This window comes from Mirounga leonina, unplaced genomic scaffold (assembly GCF_011800145.1).
Source record: "Mirounga leonina isolate KUSES-001 unplaced genomic scaffold, KU_Mleo_1.0 Mir_170, whole genome shotgun sequence".
NCBI classification, from domain to species: domain Eukaryota; kingdom Metazoa; phylum Chordata; class Mammalia; order Carnivora; family Phocidae; genus Mirounga; species Mirounga leonina.
Window position 1 is genome coordinate 1,250,033 of NW_023270433.1, and position 10,761 is coordinate 1,260,793.

General features: G+C 63.9%; 1 protein-coding gene across 2 annotated transcripts in view; it reads left to right on the top strand.

Moving 5' to 3' along the window:
- Positions 1–10,288, top strand: part of NOTCH1 (notch receptor 1) — a 43,511-nt gene extending 33,223 nt beyond the window's left edge. For both annotated transcript variants that reach the window (XM_035015435.1, XM_035015436.1), the window contains exons 25-34: positions 359–930; positions 1,120–1,548; positions 2,074–2,222; positions 2,918–3,134; positions 3,303–3,390; positions 3,482–3,647; positions 4,196–4,491; positions 5,548–5,695; positions 5,781–5,878; positions 7,061–10,288. In XM_035015435.1, the coding sequence (XP_034871326.1) occupies positions 359–930; positions 1,120–1,548; positions 2,074–2,222; positions 2,918–3,134; positions 3,303–3,390; positions 3,482–3,647; positions 4,196–4,491; positions 5,548–5,695; positions 5,781–5,878; positions 7,061–8,584 (3,687 nt within the window). In that variant the 3' untranslated portion in view covers positions 8,585–10,288. The remainder of the gene's footprint in view (positions 1–358; positions 931–1,119; positions 1,549–2,073; positions 2,223–2,917; positions 3,135–3,302; positions 3,391–3,481; positions 3,648–4,195; positions 4,492–5,547; positions 5,696–5,780; positions 5,879–7,060) is intronic.
- Positions 10,289–10,761: the final 473 nt, after the last annotated feature.

Here is a 10,761-nt window from a genome sequence, read left to right on the forward strand (position 1 = left end):
AGTGCCCCCTCGCTGCCACCACACACCAGGGCCAGAGGGCGGGGGGTGGCTGGAGCTGGGCTTCGTCCTCCTGGGCCCCAGACCCAGGCTTTCTGGGGGAAGATTATTTTCAGAGGGGTCTCGGGGACCGGCCACACCCCGCTCTCCCCGGCCCGCATCGGGGTTACAGTGGGTGAGCCATGCTGCTCAGGGTTCTGGCAAACCCAGCGACACTCGCCCGCCAGGGCTCAGTGCCCTGTGTGTCCTCCCCGCTCCCGGAGTACCCCTGACGACCCCGGGCTTCCGTGTGGGGGGGGAATGTGCCGTCCAAGGCGCGGGCTGCGGCCCCCTGACGCCCCGCCACCACCTGTCCCCGCAGGGCTTCGAGGGCGCCACGTGTGAGAACGATGCACGCGCCTGTGGGAGCCGGCGCTGCCTGAACGGAGGCACGTGCATCTCGGGCCCGCGCAGCCCCACCTGCCTGTGCCTGGGCGCCTTCACGGGCCCCGAGTGCCAGTTCCCGGCCGGCAGCCCCTGCGTGGGCGGGAACCCCTGCTACAACCAGGGCAGCTGCGAGCCCACGGCCGAGAGCCCTTTCTACCGCTGCCTGTGCCCCGCCAAGTTCAACGGGCTCCTGTGCCACATCCTGGACTACAGCTTCGGGGGCGGCCTGGGCCTCGACATCCCGCCGCCGCAGATCGAGGAGGCGTGCGAGCTGCCCGAGTGCCGCGAGGAGGCGGGCAACAAGGTGTGCAGCCTGGCCTGCAACAACCATGCGTGCGGCTGGGACGGCGGCGACTGCTCGCTCAACTTCAACGACCCCTGGCAGAACTGCTCGCAGTCGCTGCAGTGCTGGAAATACTTCAGCAACGGCCGCTGCGACAGCCAGTGCAACTCTGTGGGCTGCCTGTTCGATGGCTTCGACTGCCAGCGCGCGGAGGGCCAGTGCAAGTGAGGCGGTGGGGCGGGGCTCGGGGAGGGGCCTGGGCACGGGGCGGGGCTCCGGGAGGGGGCGCAGGCGGGGAGGCGGGGGCAGGGGGGCGCGGGGGGGGGGCGGGGGGGGGGGGGGGGCCGCGGGGGGGGCGGGGCCGCCGGGGGGGCGGGGCCGCCGGGGCCTGAGCGTGCCTGCGCCCGTCGCAGCCCCCTGTACGACCAGTACTGCAAGGACCACTTCGGCGACGGGCACTGCGACCAGGGCTGCAACAGCGCCGAGTGCGAGTGGGACGGGCTGGACTGCGCGGAGCACGTGCCCGAGCGGCTGGCGGCCGGCGCGCTGGTGCTGGTCGTGCTGACCCCGCCCGCGCAGCTGCGCAACAACTCGCTGCACTTCCTGCGGGAGCTCAGCCGCCTGCTGCACACCAACGTGGTGTTCAAGCGCGACGCCCATGGCCAGCCCATGATCTTCCCGTACTACGGCCGCGAGGAGGAGCTGCGCAAACACCCCATCAAGCGCGCGGCGGACGGCTGGGCGGCGCCTGGGGCCCTGCTCGACCGGGTGGAGGCCGCCCTGCTCCCGCGGGGCCTGGCGGGCCGCCGGCGCAGGGAGCTGGACCCCATGGACATCCGCGGGTGAGTGGCTCCAGCCGGCTCCCCTGGGCCCTCCCAACTTGATGTGGGAGAGACGGAGGGTCGGACAAGACCGGGACTTCTGGGGCCCACCTGTCCAAGCTCCTGGCCCTCCCCCTCCCACCCCCCACCTCCTGGCAGGTGCTCCAGCGCCTGGGGTCAGCTCCCAGATAAGGACTAGCCTCCTGAAATCTCTGTTCTTCTGCAATGGGAAAAGGATGCTTGCGGCTCCCGGTGGGACGGGGGAGGGCGGCAGGGCTGGCGGGGAGGGCACTCTGAGGGGTGTCTCAGGTGTCACAGCTCTACTGTGTGCTGGTGCTAGGCTTGGTGGGCTGGAGAGAGCACTGTCCACCTCCGGGGTGGTTCTGTGCAGGCGTGGCTCCCTGCGGCCCCAGGCCACCTCTCGCATCCTGGGAGTGCCCTCCCTCCCCCCTACCTTGGGATGATGCCCTGGGCCTGAGGGGTAAACAGGGCGGCTGCAGGGGGCAAACCTGAGGTCTGAGCCTCCTCACCTGGCTGTGCCCCCAGATCCATCGTCTACCTGGAGATCGACAACCGGCAGTGTGTCCAGTCCTCCTCACAATGCTTCCAGAGCGCCACGGACGTGGCCGCCTTCCTGGGCGCACTTGCCTCACTGGGGAGCCTCAACATCCCTTATAAGATCGAGGCCGTGCAGAGTGAGTAGCCTGCCCCAGCCCTGCTTCCTGAGGGACAGTTTGCTGGCTTCTAAGGAAAGTCTACCTGGGAGGGGGCAGGTCTCCCAGTACCCCCCCCAAATGTTCTTGTTCTCTGTGCCATTTTCCACCCACGGGTGCGTGTCATGCCATCCAGAGTTCAGGAAGCACTTTTGTGGGATTCTGCCTGGTGCGCCCTCCCTCCCCGTAGTGACAGCTGTCGGTGCGGCTGGCCCAGGGGACGGACCCATCTGCCAGAAAGTGGGAGCCTTTTTCTCCCCTCACTCATTCCCTTGATTTTTCTCTGTTGGGTATTATTTCAAAATCATTACAGCTTTTTAAAAAAGAGAGAGAGAGAGAAGAATTGATCGGTGTCATGTGAAGTGTTGAAGTTTGTATCTTGAAAATCCCCCTAAATCCTTTGTCTTAACAGCTCAATGCAAGTGCAGTGATTTGAAGTTGGCTAATCCTTCTCCCTTAAAGGAAAAAAAGTAAAAGCTGTCTCCAGATAGTCGGCTGGTGCAGGAGAGAATTTAGCAATAGTTTGCAATTCTGATTAATCGCGTAGAAAATGACCTTATTTTGGGGGGTGGGATGGAGGAGAGCGGGTGAGGAGGCGCCCAGCCGTGGAGCCAGTCCGCTGCCCCCCGGCCGCCGGCCTGCCGCGTAGCTGCCGCCTGATGTCCGGACGCCCACAGGTGAGACCGTGGAGCCGCCCCCGCCCCCGCAGCTGCACTTCATGTACGTGGCCGTGGCCGCCTTCGTGCTGCTCTTCTTCGTGGGCTGTGGGGTGCTGCTGTCCCGGAAGCGCCGGCGGCAGCATGGACAGCTCTGGTTCCCCGAAGGCTTCAAGGTCTCAGAGGCCAGCAAGAAGAAGCGGCGGGAGCCCCTCGGCGAGGACTCCGTGGGCCTCAAGTTAGTGCATGCCACCACAGCCTCTGGGGGGCTTGGGGGAGATGGGGCCCACCCCCTGCAGACCCACGGGGCTCACCTCACACAGTGCGAGGGCCTCGGGCGGCCGCCTGAGCCGCAGTCTCAGGGGGAGCCCCGCTCAGTCTCGCTTCCCCACCCCCCCGCCTCCAGGCCCCTGAAGAATGCCTCAGATGGCGCTCTCATGGACGACAACCAGAACGAGTGGGGGGACGAGGACCTGGAGGCCAAAAAGTTCCGGGTGAGTCCAGTGGGCTCCTGCGCCTCCCCGGGCGGCCCTACCCCTGCCCCGGGCCCCACGTGACGGGGCCCTCTGCTCACCCCTTCCTCAGTTCGAGGAGCCGGTGGTTCTTCCCGACCTGGATGACCAGACAGACCACCGGCAATGGACCCAGCAGCACCTGGACGCTGCCGACCTGCGTGTGTCGGCCATGGCCCCCACACCACCCCAGGGCGAAGCTGACACTGACTGCATGGACGTCAACGTCCGAGGGCCAGGTAGGTGCACCACCGGCCACCTGCACCGCCCCCCCAGAGGCTCTCGGGATAGGGTCCCATCCAGCAGCCGGCTGGGGGGTCGGTGTTCTGGAATCTGAGCACTGCGGGGGGCAAGGCGCTCCCTCCGTGGAGCAGGATGGACCATCCCGGGAGACTCTGCTCTTAGCCAGCTCCATCCTGGGGGAGGCTCTCTGCCCACCAAATTAATTCCTTCTCTTGAAACATGTGAGGAGCTGATTTCCCAGCCACACGTGTCTTATGTGGCCTCTTCTCGGGTGGGTTATCAGTGAAGATCTCAGGCAGGTCAGGAAGCAGAGCCACAGGGTCGCCTCTGCCCGCCGGCCTGTTGGAAGCTGGACTTGGCTCTGTCCCTTGGGAAGCTCAGGTTGATTTTGGTGGCCCCGGGTGGCACGGCCATGGGCGCGGGGTGCCACGGGCTGGGCCGCACGTCCACACGCTGCCCACCAAGTCGGGACCATAGACACACCAGCCGGCACTGCTGCCAGGAGCCCGCCTTCCTGACGGAGCCCTTGCCGCCCCCCACACAGACGGCTTCACGCCCCTCATGATCGCCTCCTGCAGCGGAGGGGGCCTGGAGACGGGCAACAGCGAGGAGGAGGAGGACGCGCCGGCCGTCATCTCTGACTTCATCTACCAGGGTGCCAGTCTGCACAACCAGACAGACCGCACTGGCGAGACCGCCCTGCACCTGGCCGCCCGCTACTCGCGCTCTGACGCGGCCAAGCGCCTGCTGGAGGCCAGCGCAGACGCCAACATCCAGGACAACATGGGACGCACCCCGCTGCACGCCGCCGTGTCTGCCGACGCGCAGGGAGTCTTCCAGGTGGGCAGCTGTGCCACATGTGCCCTTCCGCCTGCCCCCGGGGCCGCTGGTGTCTGCCCCGCGACCCCGCAGCTCCAGGCCAGGCACTGGCAGGGGAGGCAGGCTGGAGGTGGGCCTGCAGGAGGTCGGCGTGACCTGGGGGGCGGGCGGCGCGGGGTGTCCGGGCCCTGACCCGAGACGGCTTCCCGGTCCCACGCGGCAGCCTTGGCAGGAGGCGTAGCTATGGCGGCGAGACGGGTTTCAGGGCTGCAGCAGACCTGGGGCTCTGGCCTCGCTGGGAGCTCAGGCATCGGGTGGGTCTCGGGGATTGCCCCTGCACTGTCGTCCCCGCCACAAGTTCCCGGGCCCTGGCCAGCCCTGCCCTGAGTAGACAGACCAGGTGGGGCACGAACTGGGGGAGTTGTTGCAGAGCCGTTAACGTGATGATTTGTGACGCACCGTTCTGCAGAAGTCGGGCCCAGCGAGCCCCTGGAGGCGGGCTCTGGCTGTCTGCCCTGACGGCCTCTCCGGCAAGCAGACACGTAAATTCCCGTGGGCACTTCGTGGGAGTGAGGCCAACCGGGACGCCGCCTGGCGCCCAGCGCCTCCCCCCACCAGTACACAGTGACCACCCTTCGCACTTGGGACCCGGGGTGCAGCAGCATCTGAAGGACTGCCTGCACCTCTGTGTCCTGGATGGACACAGCATAGCTCAGCGGTTCTGAGTCCGTGGTCCAGGCGTGGCTCTGCCCACTGGGGCTGGGCAGGGACTGAACCCTCTGTGTCCTGGGGTGGTGATGGCAGCCAGGCCCGGGCGAGGATGAGATGAGGCCACACTTGGGTATCGAGGGGACGAGTCTGTGGGGGCGGTGCAGCCAGCGCCCCGGCCCCTGCCCCTCCAGCCGTGGCTGGCGGAGTTCCACCCTTCCTGCACTCCTCCTGCCGTCCACGCTGGCTGGGGCCACACAGACCCCAAGAGGGACTTTGTGGTATGGTGGACCGGTTCCCAGGTATTGGTCTGAGGCCCGCAGCCTCAGACCCCTGTCTGCCAAGCCTGAGAGCTTCCCTGTCGTCTAGATCCTCATCCGGAACCGGGCCACGGACCTGGATGCCCGTATGCACGATGGCACGACGCCGCTGATCCTGGCGGCCCGCCTGGCTGTCGAGGGCATGCTGGAGGACCTGATCAACTCGCACGCCGACGTCAATGCCGTGGACGACCTGGGTAAGGCAGGCTGTGGCCCGGCCCGCGCAGGATGGGCCTGCTGCTGCCTGGGCTGCCCCAACCTACCCTCTGCTTCCCCACGCAGGCAAGTCTGCCCTGCACTGGGCCGCCGCCGTGAATAACGTGGAGGCTGCCGTCGTGCTCCTGAAGAACGGGGCCAACAAAGACATGCAGAACAACAAGGTAGGCTCCGGGGCCGGGGTGAGGCTAGTAGGTCCCTCCACCAGCACCACCTCTTTCTGAGCACGGCAACACCGAGCCCCTGCGTAAACCCCTGGGCTCTGACTTCCCAATCTGGGAAGTCCCCGTGAGGAGCCCCGAGCTCAGTGCCTGTGCATCGCTCGCTCTTCGGCCTACGTCCACGTGCTTGCTGACACCTCCCCAGCAAGCGCATGCGTCTTAGCTCAGTCACCATGACCAGCACTGCACCTTCTGTCCTTGGCAGTCACTGGGCAGGGAGGGTCGCTGCAGATGGTACAGAGAGAGCTTGAGTGCCGCTGGGTGTGGGGCTTGGCACATCGTGAGGCCCCCAGGTGCAGAGGTGAGCGGCCACCTTCCTGCACGTGAAGCCTCGGCCCGTCTTGCTCTCTACTGCTGTGGCATGTCCCCAAAGCAGACTACAGACCCAGTCTGAGCTCTGGGTGCTCATCGGCTGCAGGCAGGCATCCCAGCTCCTCGGCAGCCGGGCCTTGCCCACATCTCCCTAACCCCGCCTGGGTCTCCCTCTTTCCTTCCTGGGGGACACAGCAGCTGTTGGACCCAGGCATCCCTGAGGCCCCTGCAGGCGAGGTGTGACCCCGTGCCTCCCACTGGGGAGGCTGAGCCTCAGAGAGGCAGGGACTGCCAGAAGGGTATCAGGCCCTTGTGTGAAGGCCAAAGCCTTGTGTGAGCCAGGGAGGCACCGTCAGGCCACACACTCCCCACCCTCTGGCCATGCAGAAGCTCACGGAGACATGTGGCAGACGGGGAAACCGAGGCTCCGGGAAGGAGCTAAGGCATCAGGCTCACTTGGGGACCATGTGGGATGGGGCACTCCCTCCCTGGTGCCAAGGACACACCTCAGGGATCCTCAAGCCCCTGAAATTGCTGCACTATTTGGCTCTGCTGTTCTGGAGACAAGAGAGAGGCCACAGTTGTAGATTCCCCGCGGGGTCTGTGTCACCCATACATGTGAAGTCCCGGTGATTTAGAACACAGAGTCCTGCAGACCGCCTTGGAGCGGGTCGGGTCTCAGGAGATAGATTTTAAGGTCAGCTGACGGCGGAGTTACGGGACAGCCCACATGAGCGTCCCTCTGCCGCGGTCCCTCTGGTGACGGGGCGTGGGTGTGGGCGACCCCCTCACCTGCCCCCCGGCCGTTCCCAGGAGGAGACACCCCTGTTCCTGGCTGCTCGGGAGGGCAGCTACGAGACCGCCAAGGTGCTGCTGGACCACTTCGCCAACCGGGACATCACAGACCACATGGACCGCCTGCCTCGCGACATTGCTCAGGAGCGTATGCACCACGACATCGTGCGGCTGCTGGATGAGTACAGCCTGGTGCGCAGCCCCCAGCTGCACGGCCCTGCCCTGGGCGGTGCGCCCACCCTGTCCCCGCCGCTCTGCTCTCCCAACGGCTACCTGGGCAACCTCAAGCCGGCCGTGCCGGGCAAGAAGGCCCGCAAGCCCAGCACCAAGGGCCTGGCCTGTGGCGGCAAGGAGGCCAAGGACCTCAAGGCGCGCAGGAAGAAATCCCAGGACGGCAAGGGCTGCCTGCTGGACAGCTCGAGCGTGCTGTCACCCGTGGACTCCCTTGAGTCGCCCCACGGCTACCTGTCGGACGTGGCCTCGCCGCCCCTCCTGTCCTCTCCGTTCCAGCAGTCCCCGTCCGTGCCCCTGAGCCACTTGCCCGGCATGCCTGACGCCCACCTGGGTGTTGGCCACCTGAGCGTGGCTGCCAAGCCCGAGATGGCAGCGCTGGGTGCAGGCGGCCGGCTGGCCTTTGAGGCGGGACCGCCGCGGCTCTCCCACCTGCCCGTGGCCTCCAGCACCAGCGCCGTCCTGGGCACCGCAGGTGCTGGCGGCGGAGGCGGGGCCGTGAATTTCGCCGTGGGCGGGGCCGCGGGCTTGAACGGCCAGTGCGAGTGGCTGTCCCGGCTGCAGAACGGCCTGGTGCCAAACCAGTACAACCCGCTGCGAGGGAACGTGGCGTCGGGCCCCCTGAGCACGCAGGCCCCTGCCCTGCAGCACGGAATGATGGGCCCGCTGCATGCCGGCCTCTCCACCACGGCCGCCCTGTCGCAGATGATGAGCTACCAGGCCCTGCCCAACACGCGCCTGGCCGGCCAGCCGCACCTGGTGCAGACCCAGCCGCTGCAACAGGTGCAGCAACAGCAGCAGAACTTGCAGCTGCAGCAGCCTGGCCTGCAGACGCAGCAAAACCTGCAGCCGCCCAACGTCCAGCAGCCGCAGGGCCTGCCGCCCCAGCCGCACCTCAGCGTGAGCTCGGCCGCCGGCGGCCACCTGGGCCGGAGCTTCCTGGGCGGGGAGCCGAGCCAGGCGGACGTGCAGCCGCTGGGCCCCAGCAGCCTGGCAGTGCACACCATCCTGCCGCAGGACAGCCAGGCCCTGCCCACCGCCCTGCCCGCCACGCTGGCCCCGCCCATGACCACGGCTCAGTTCCTGACCCCGCCCTCGCAGCACAGCTATTCTTCCTCGCCGGCGGACAACACCCCCAGCCACCAGCTGCAGGTGCCTGAGCACCCCTTCCTCACCCCGTCCCCCGAGTCCCCGGACCAGTGGTCCAGCTCGTCACCACATTCCCACGTCTCTGACTGGTCTGAGGGCATCTCCAGCCCGCCCACCAGCACGCAGTCCCACATCGCCCACATTCCGGAGGCGCTCAAGTAAACAGCCGGCGCCCCGGCGGGACCCTGTGCTTCCTTTCCCAAGCCCTGCTGGGGCCGCCTGCATGCTCCGCATGGACACCGGGACGGACCAAGGGGGCTTTTTCTTAAGAAACATGTTTTTGTACAAAATAAAAGGACAAGGATTTTAATTTTTTTTTTTAGTATTTATTTATGTACTTTTATTTTACAAGGAAACACTGCCTTTTTATTTATACGTAATGTTTTCTATGGCTTCAGGTAACAGCTTTTATCTGTTCCAAGAAAATGAAGTAGTTCTCAGCCAGGATTTTCGTACTTATGATAACTCTTGTTACGTATTTGTAAAATATAAACAAAGATTCATGATTAATAAATGCCATTTATTTATTGATTTTTTTTTTTTCCTTCAAAATCCAAAAAGAAACGATGTTGGAGGAGGGAGGCTTGAACCAGCATCGTCCAGAAAGCTGCCAGGGTGCCTGGGCCTGCTGCCAGGTCCCCAGATGCCCCCCACCCCACACCCGGCCCCGAGCCTCCTGCACGCATCACCTGTCTTGTGCGAGGAGATGCATCTAGACGCAAACAATAAGACAGAATTTTTGTCAACACCTTTGGCATGTGGATTAATTTGTATCTAAAATAGGAACGTAAAATGTAAAATGATGTGGTTTATACATTTTGGTGGCTTTTTTTTAAGTGATTTTTTTGAAAACATGCTTTTAAAGATGTGTTCTTGGGGTGTCCCCAAGAACACATTTCATGGTACCGATCATGAATCTTTGTTTTGGGTTCAGTATTACCCAGTTGTTGATTGGTCTTGTGAGTTCCTGTTCCTTCTAGAAGCTCCTCTGCCCCCACCCTGGCCTGGATGTTTAAGCATTGTGTAAGAGTGAGGAGTCAGGTGGCTGTGGGGCACCCACCTGGGACGCCACGTGGAGGAATCCTACCCTTTTCTGCAGAGAGACACTGCCTGGGCCACCCCGATGGACCGGCAGCACTGGGCCTAGGCTCAGCTCGAGGCCCCGTTTTCACGAGAGACTTCCCGGAGCAACCTCTGTCCAGGCTTTGGAGAAACGTGGCCGTGTCCGGCCTCGGTTTGCAGAGACGGCTCATCCCAAGGCCTGGCGCAGCTCAAGGGTGCAAGCAGCTGAGGTGGTGCCCCCAGGGCCACAGAAGCCAGCTCGAGGGCCACCCCTCCCAGTCTGGGGGTGGGGGGCGTGTACCCGGGGAGGGAGCAGATTCTTGCAATATCAAGTATAAGCCTGTGGCAAAGTAAATATCTGTAAATACATTTTTAAAGGTGGATTTTGTTTAAAAAATCTGAATGAACAAGTCTGTCGGGGGTCATGCTGACGAGGGATGTCAGAACATGGCTCTGCTCACGACCCAGGCCTGGCAACCTGACCTGCCGCCGCCTGGACCGTAGCTCCGAAGAGCAAACCCAGGGAAGGCTTCCCGCTGCCTCCTCCAGGCAGCCTCCCCGGCCTTGCGGGGGGCAGTGTTGTGCCATCCCTAGTGGGCATGACCAGACATGCCCTAAGATATTGATTCTTACTGTGTTTTGTAAAAATAGAGTGTAGTTTACAGAAAAAGGAAACTTTTTAAAAAAGTTACCTGCGTGCAAAACTGTAGGCGATGAAAATGCTGTATTTTTTTTTCATCTTTTTTTGTTAACTGATTTGCAATAAAAGTAATGCTGATGGTCATCCCAATTTTGCTAAACCTGGTTGTGGCGTTGGCTTCCTTTCTTGGAGGGAGGGCAGGCCGTTCTGCTCCGAGGGAACCAGCAATTCCTCTGGTCCCTCTGATGGAGAGCGATGAAGCCCACCCAGCCCTGGCCGCTCAGAGGTTCTGCAGTGTCTGCATCTGTGCGGGCCACGCCCCGAGCAGGGCGCACGCAGCCCCCCTGCAGGGGCCTCCTGGGTCTGGGGTGACGTGGCTGCTGGGACAGCGGGCTTTAGGCTCCCCCATCTGTCTCTGTCAGAGGGGCAGGGCACCACTTACCCGACCTAGGGATGGCAGCTGGGAGCCCACGGCAGGCAGGAGGTGCACAGGGAGGGGCCCAGAGGCCACAGTGGGGAATCCAGACCCCAGCAGGAGGGCAAAGGGAGCTGCAGAAGCCTCTGAGCAGGGGCACTGCGGGGATGATGGAGGGAGTGGGGAAGGTTCTGTGAAGCCCAGGGAGTACTGCTGAGAGGG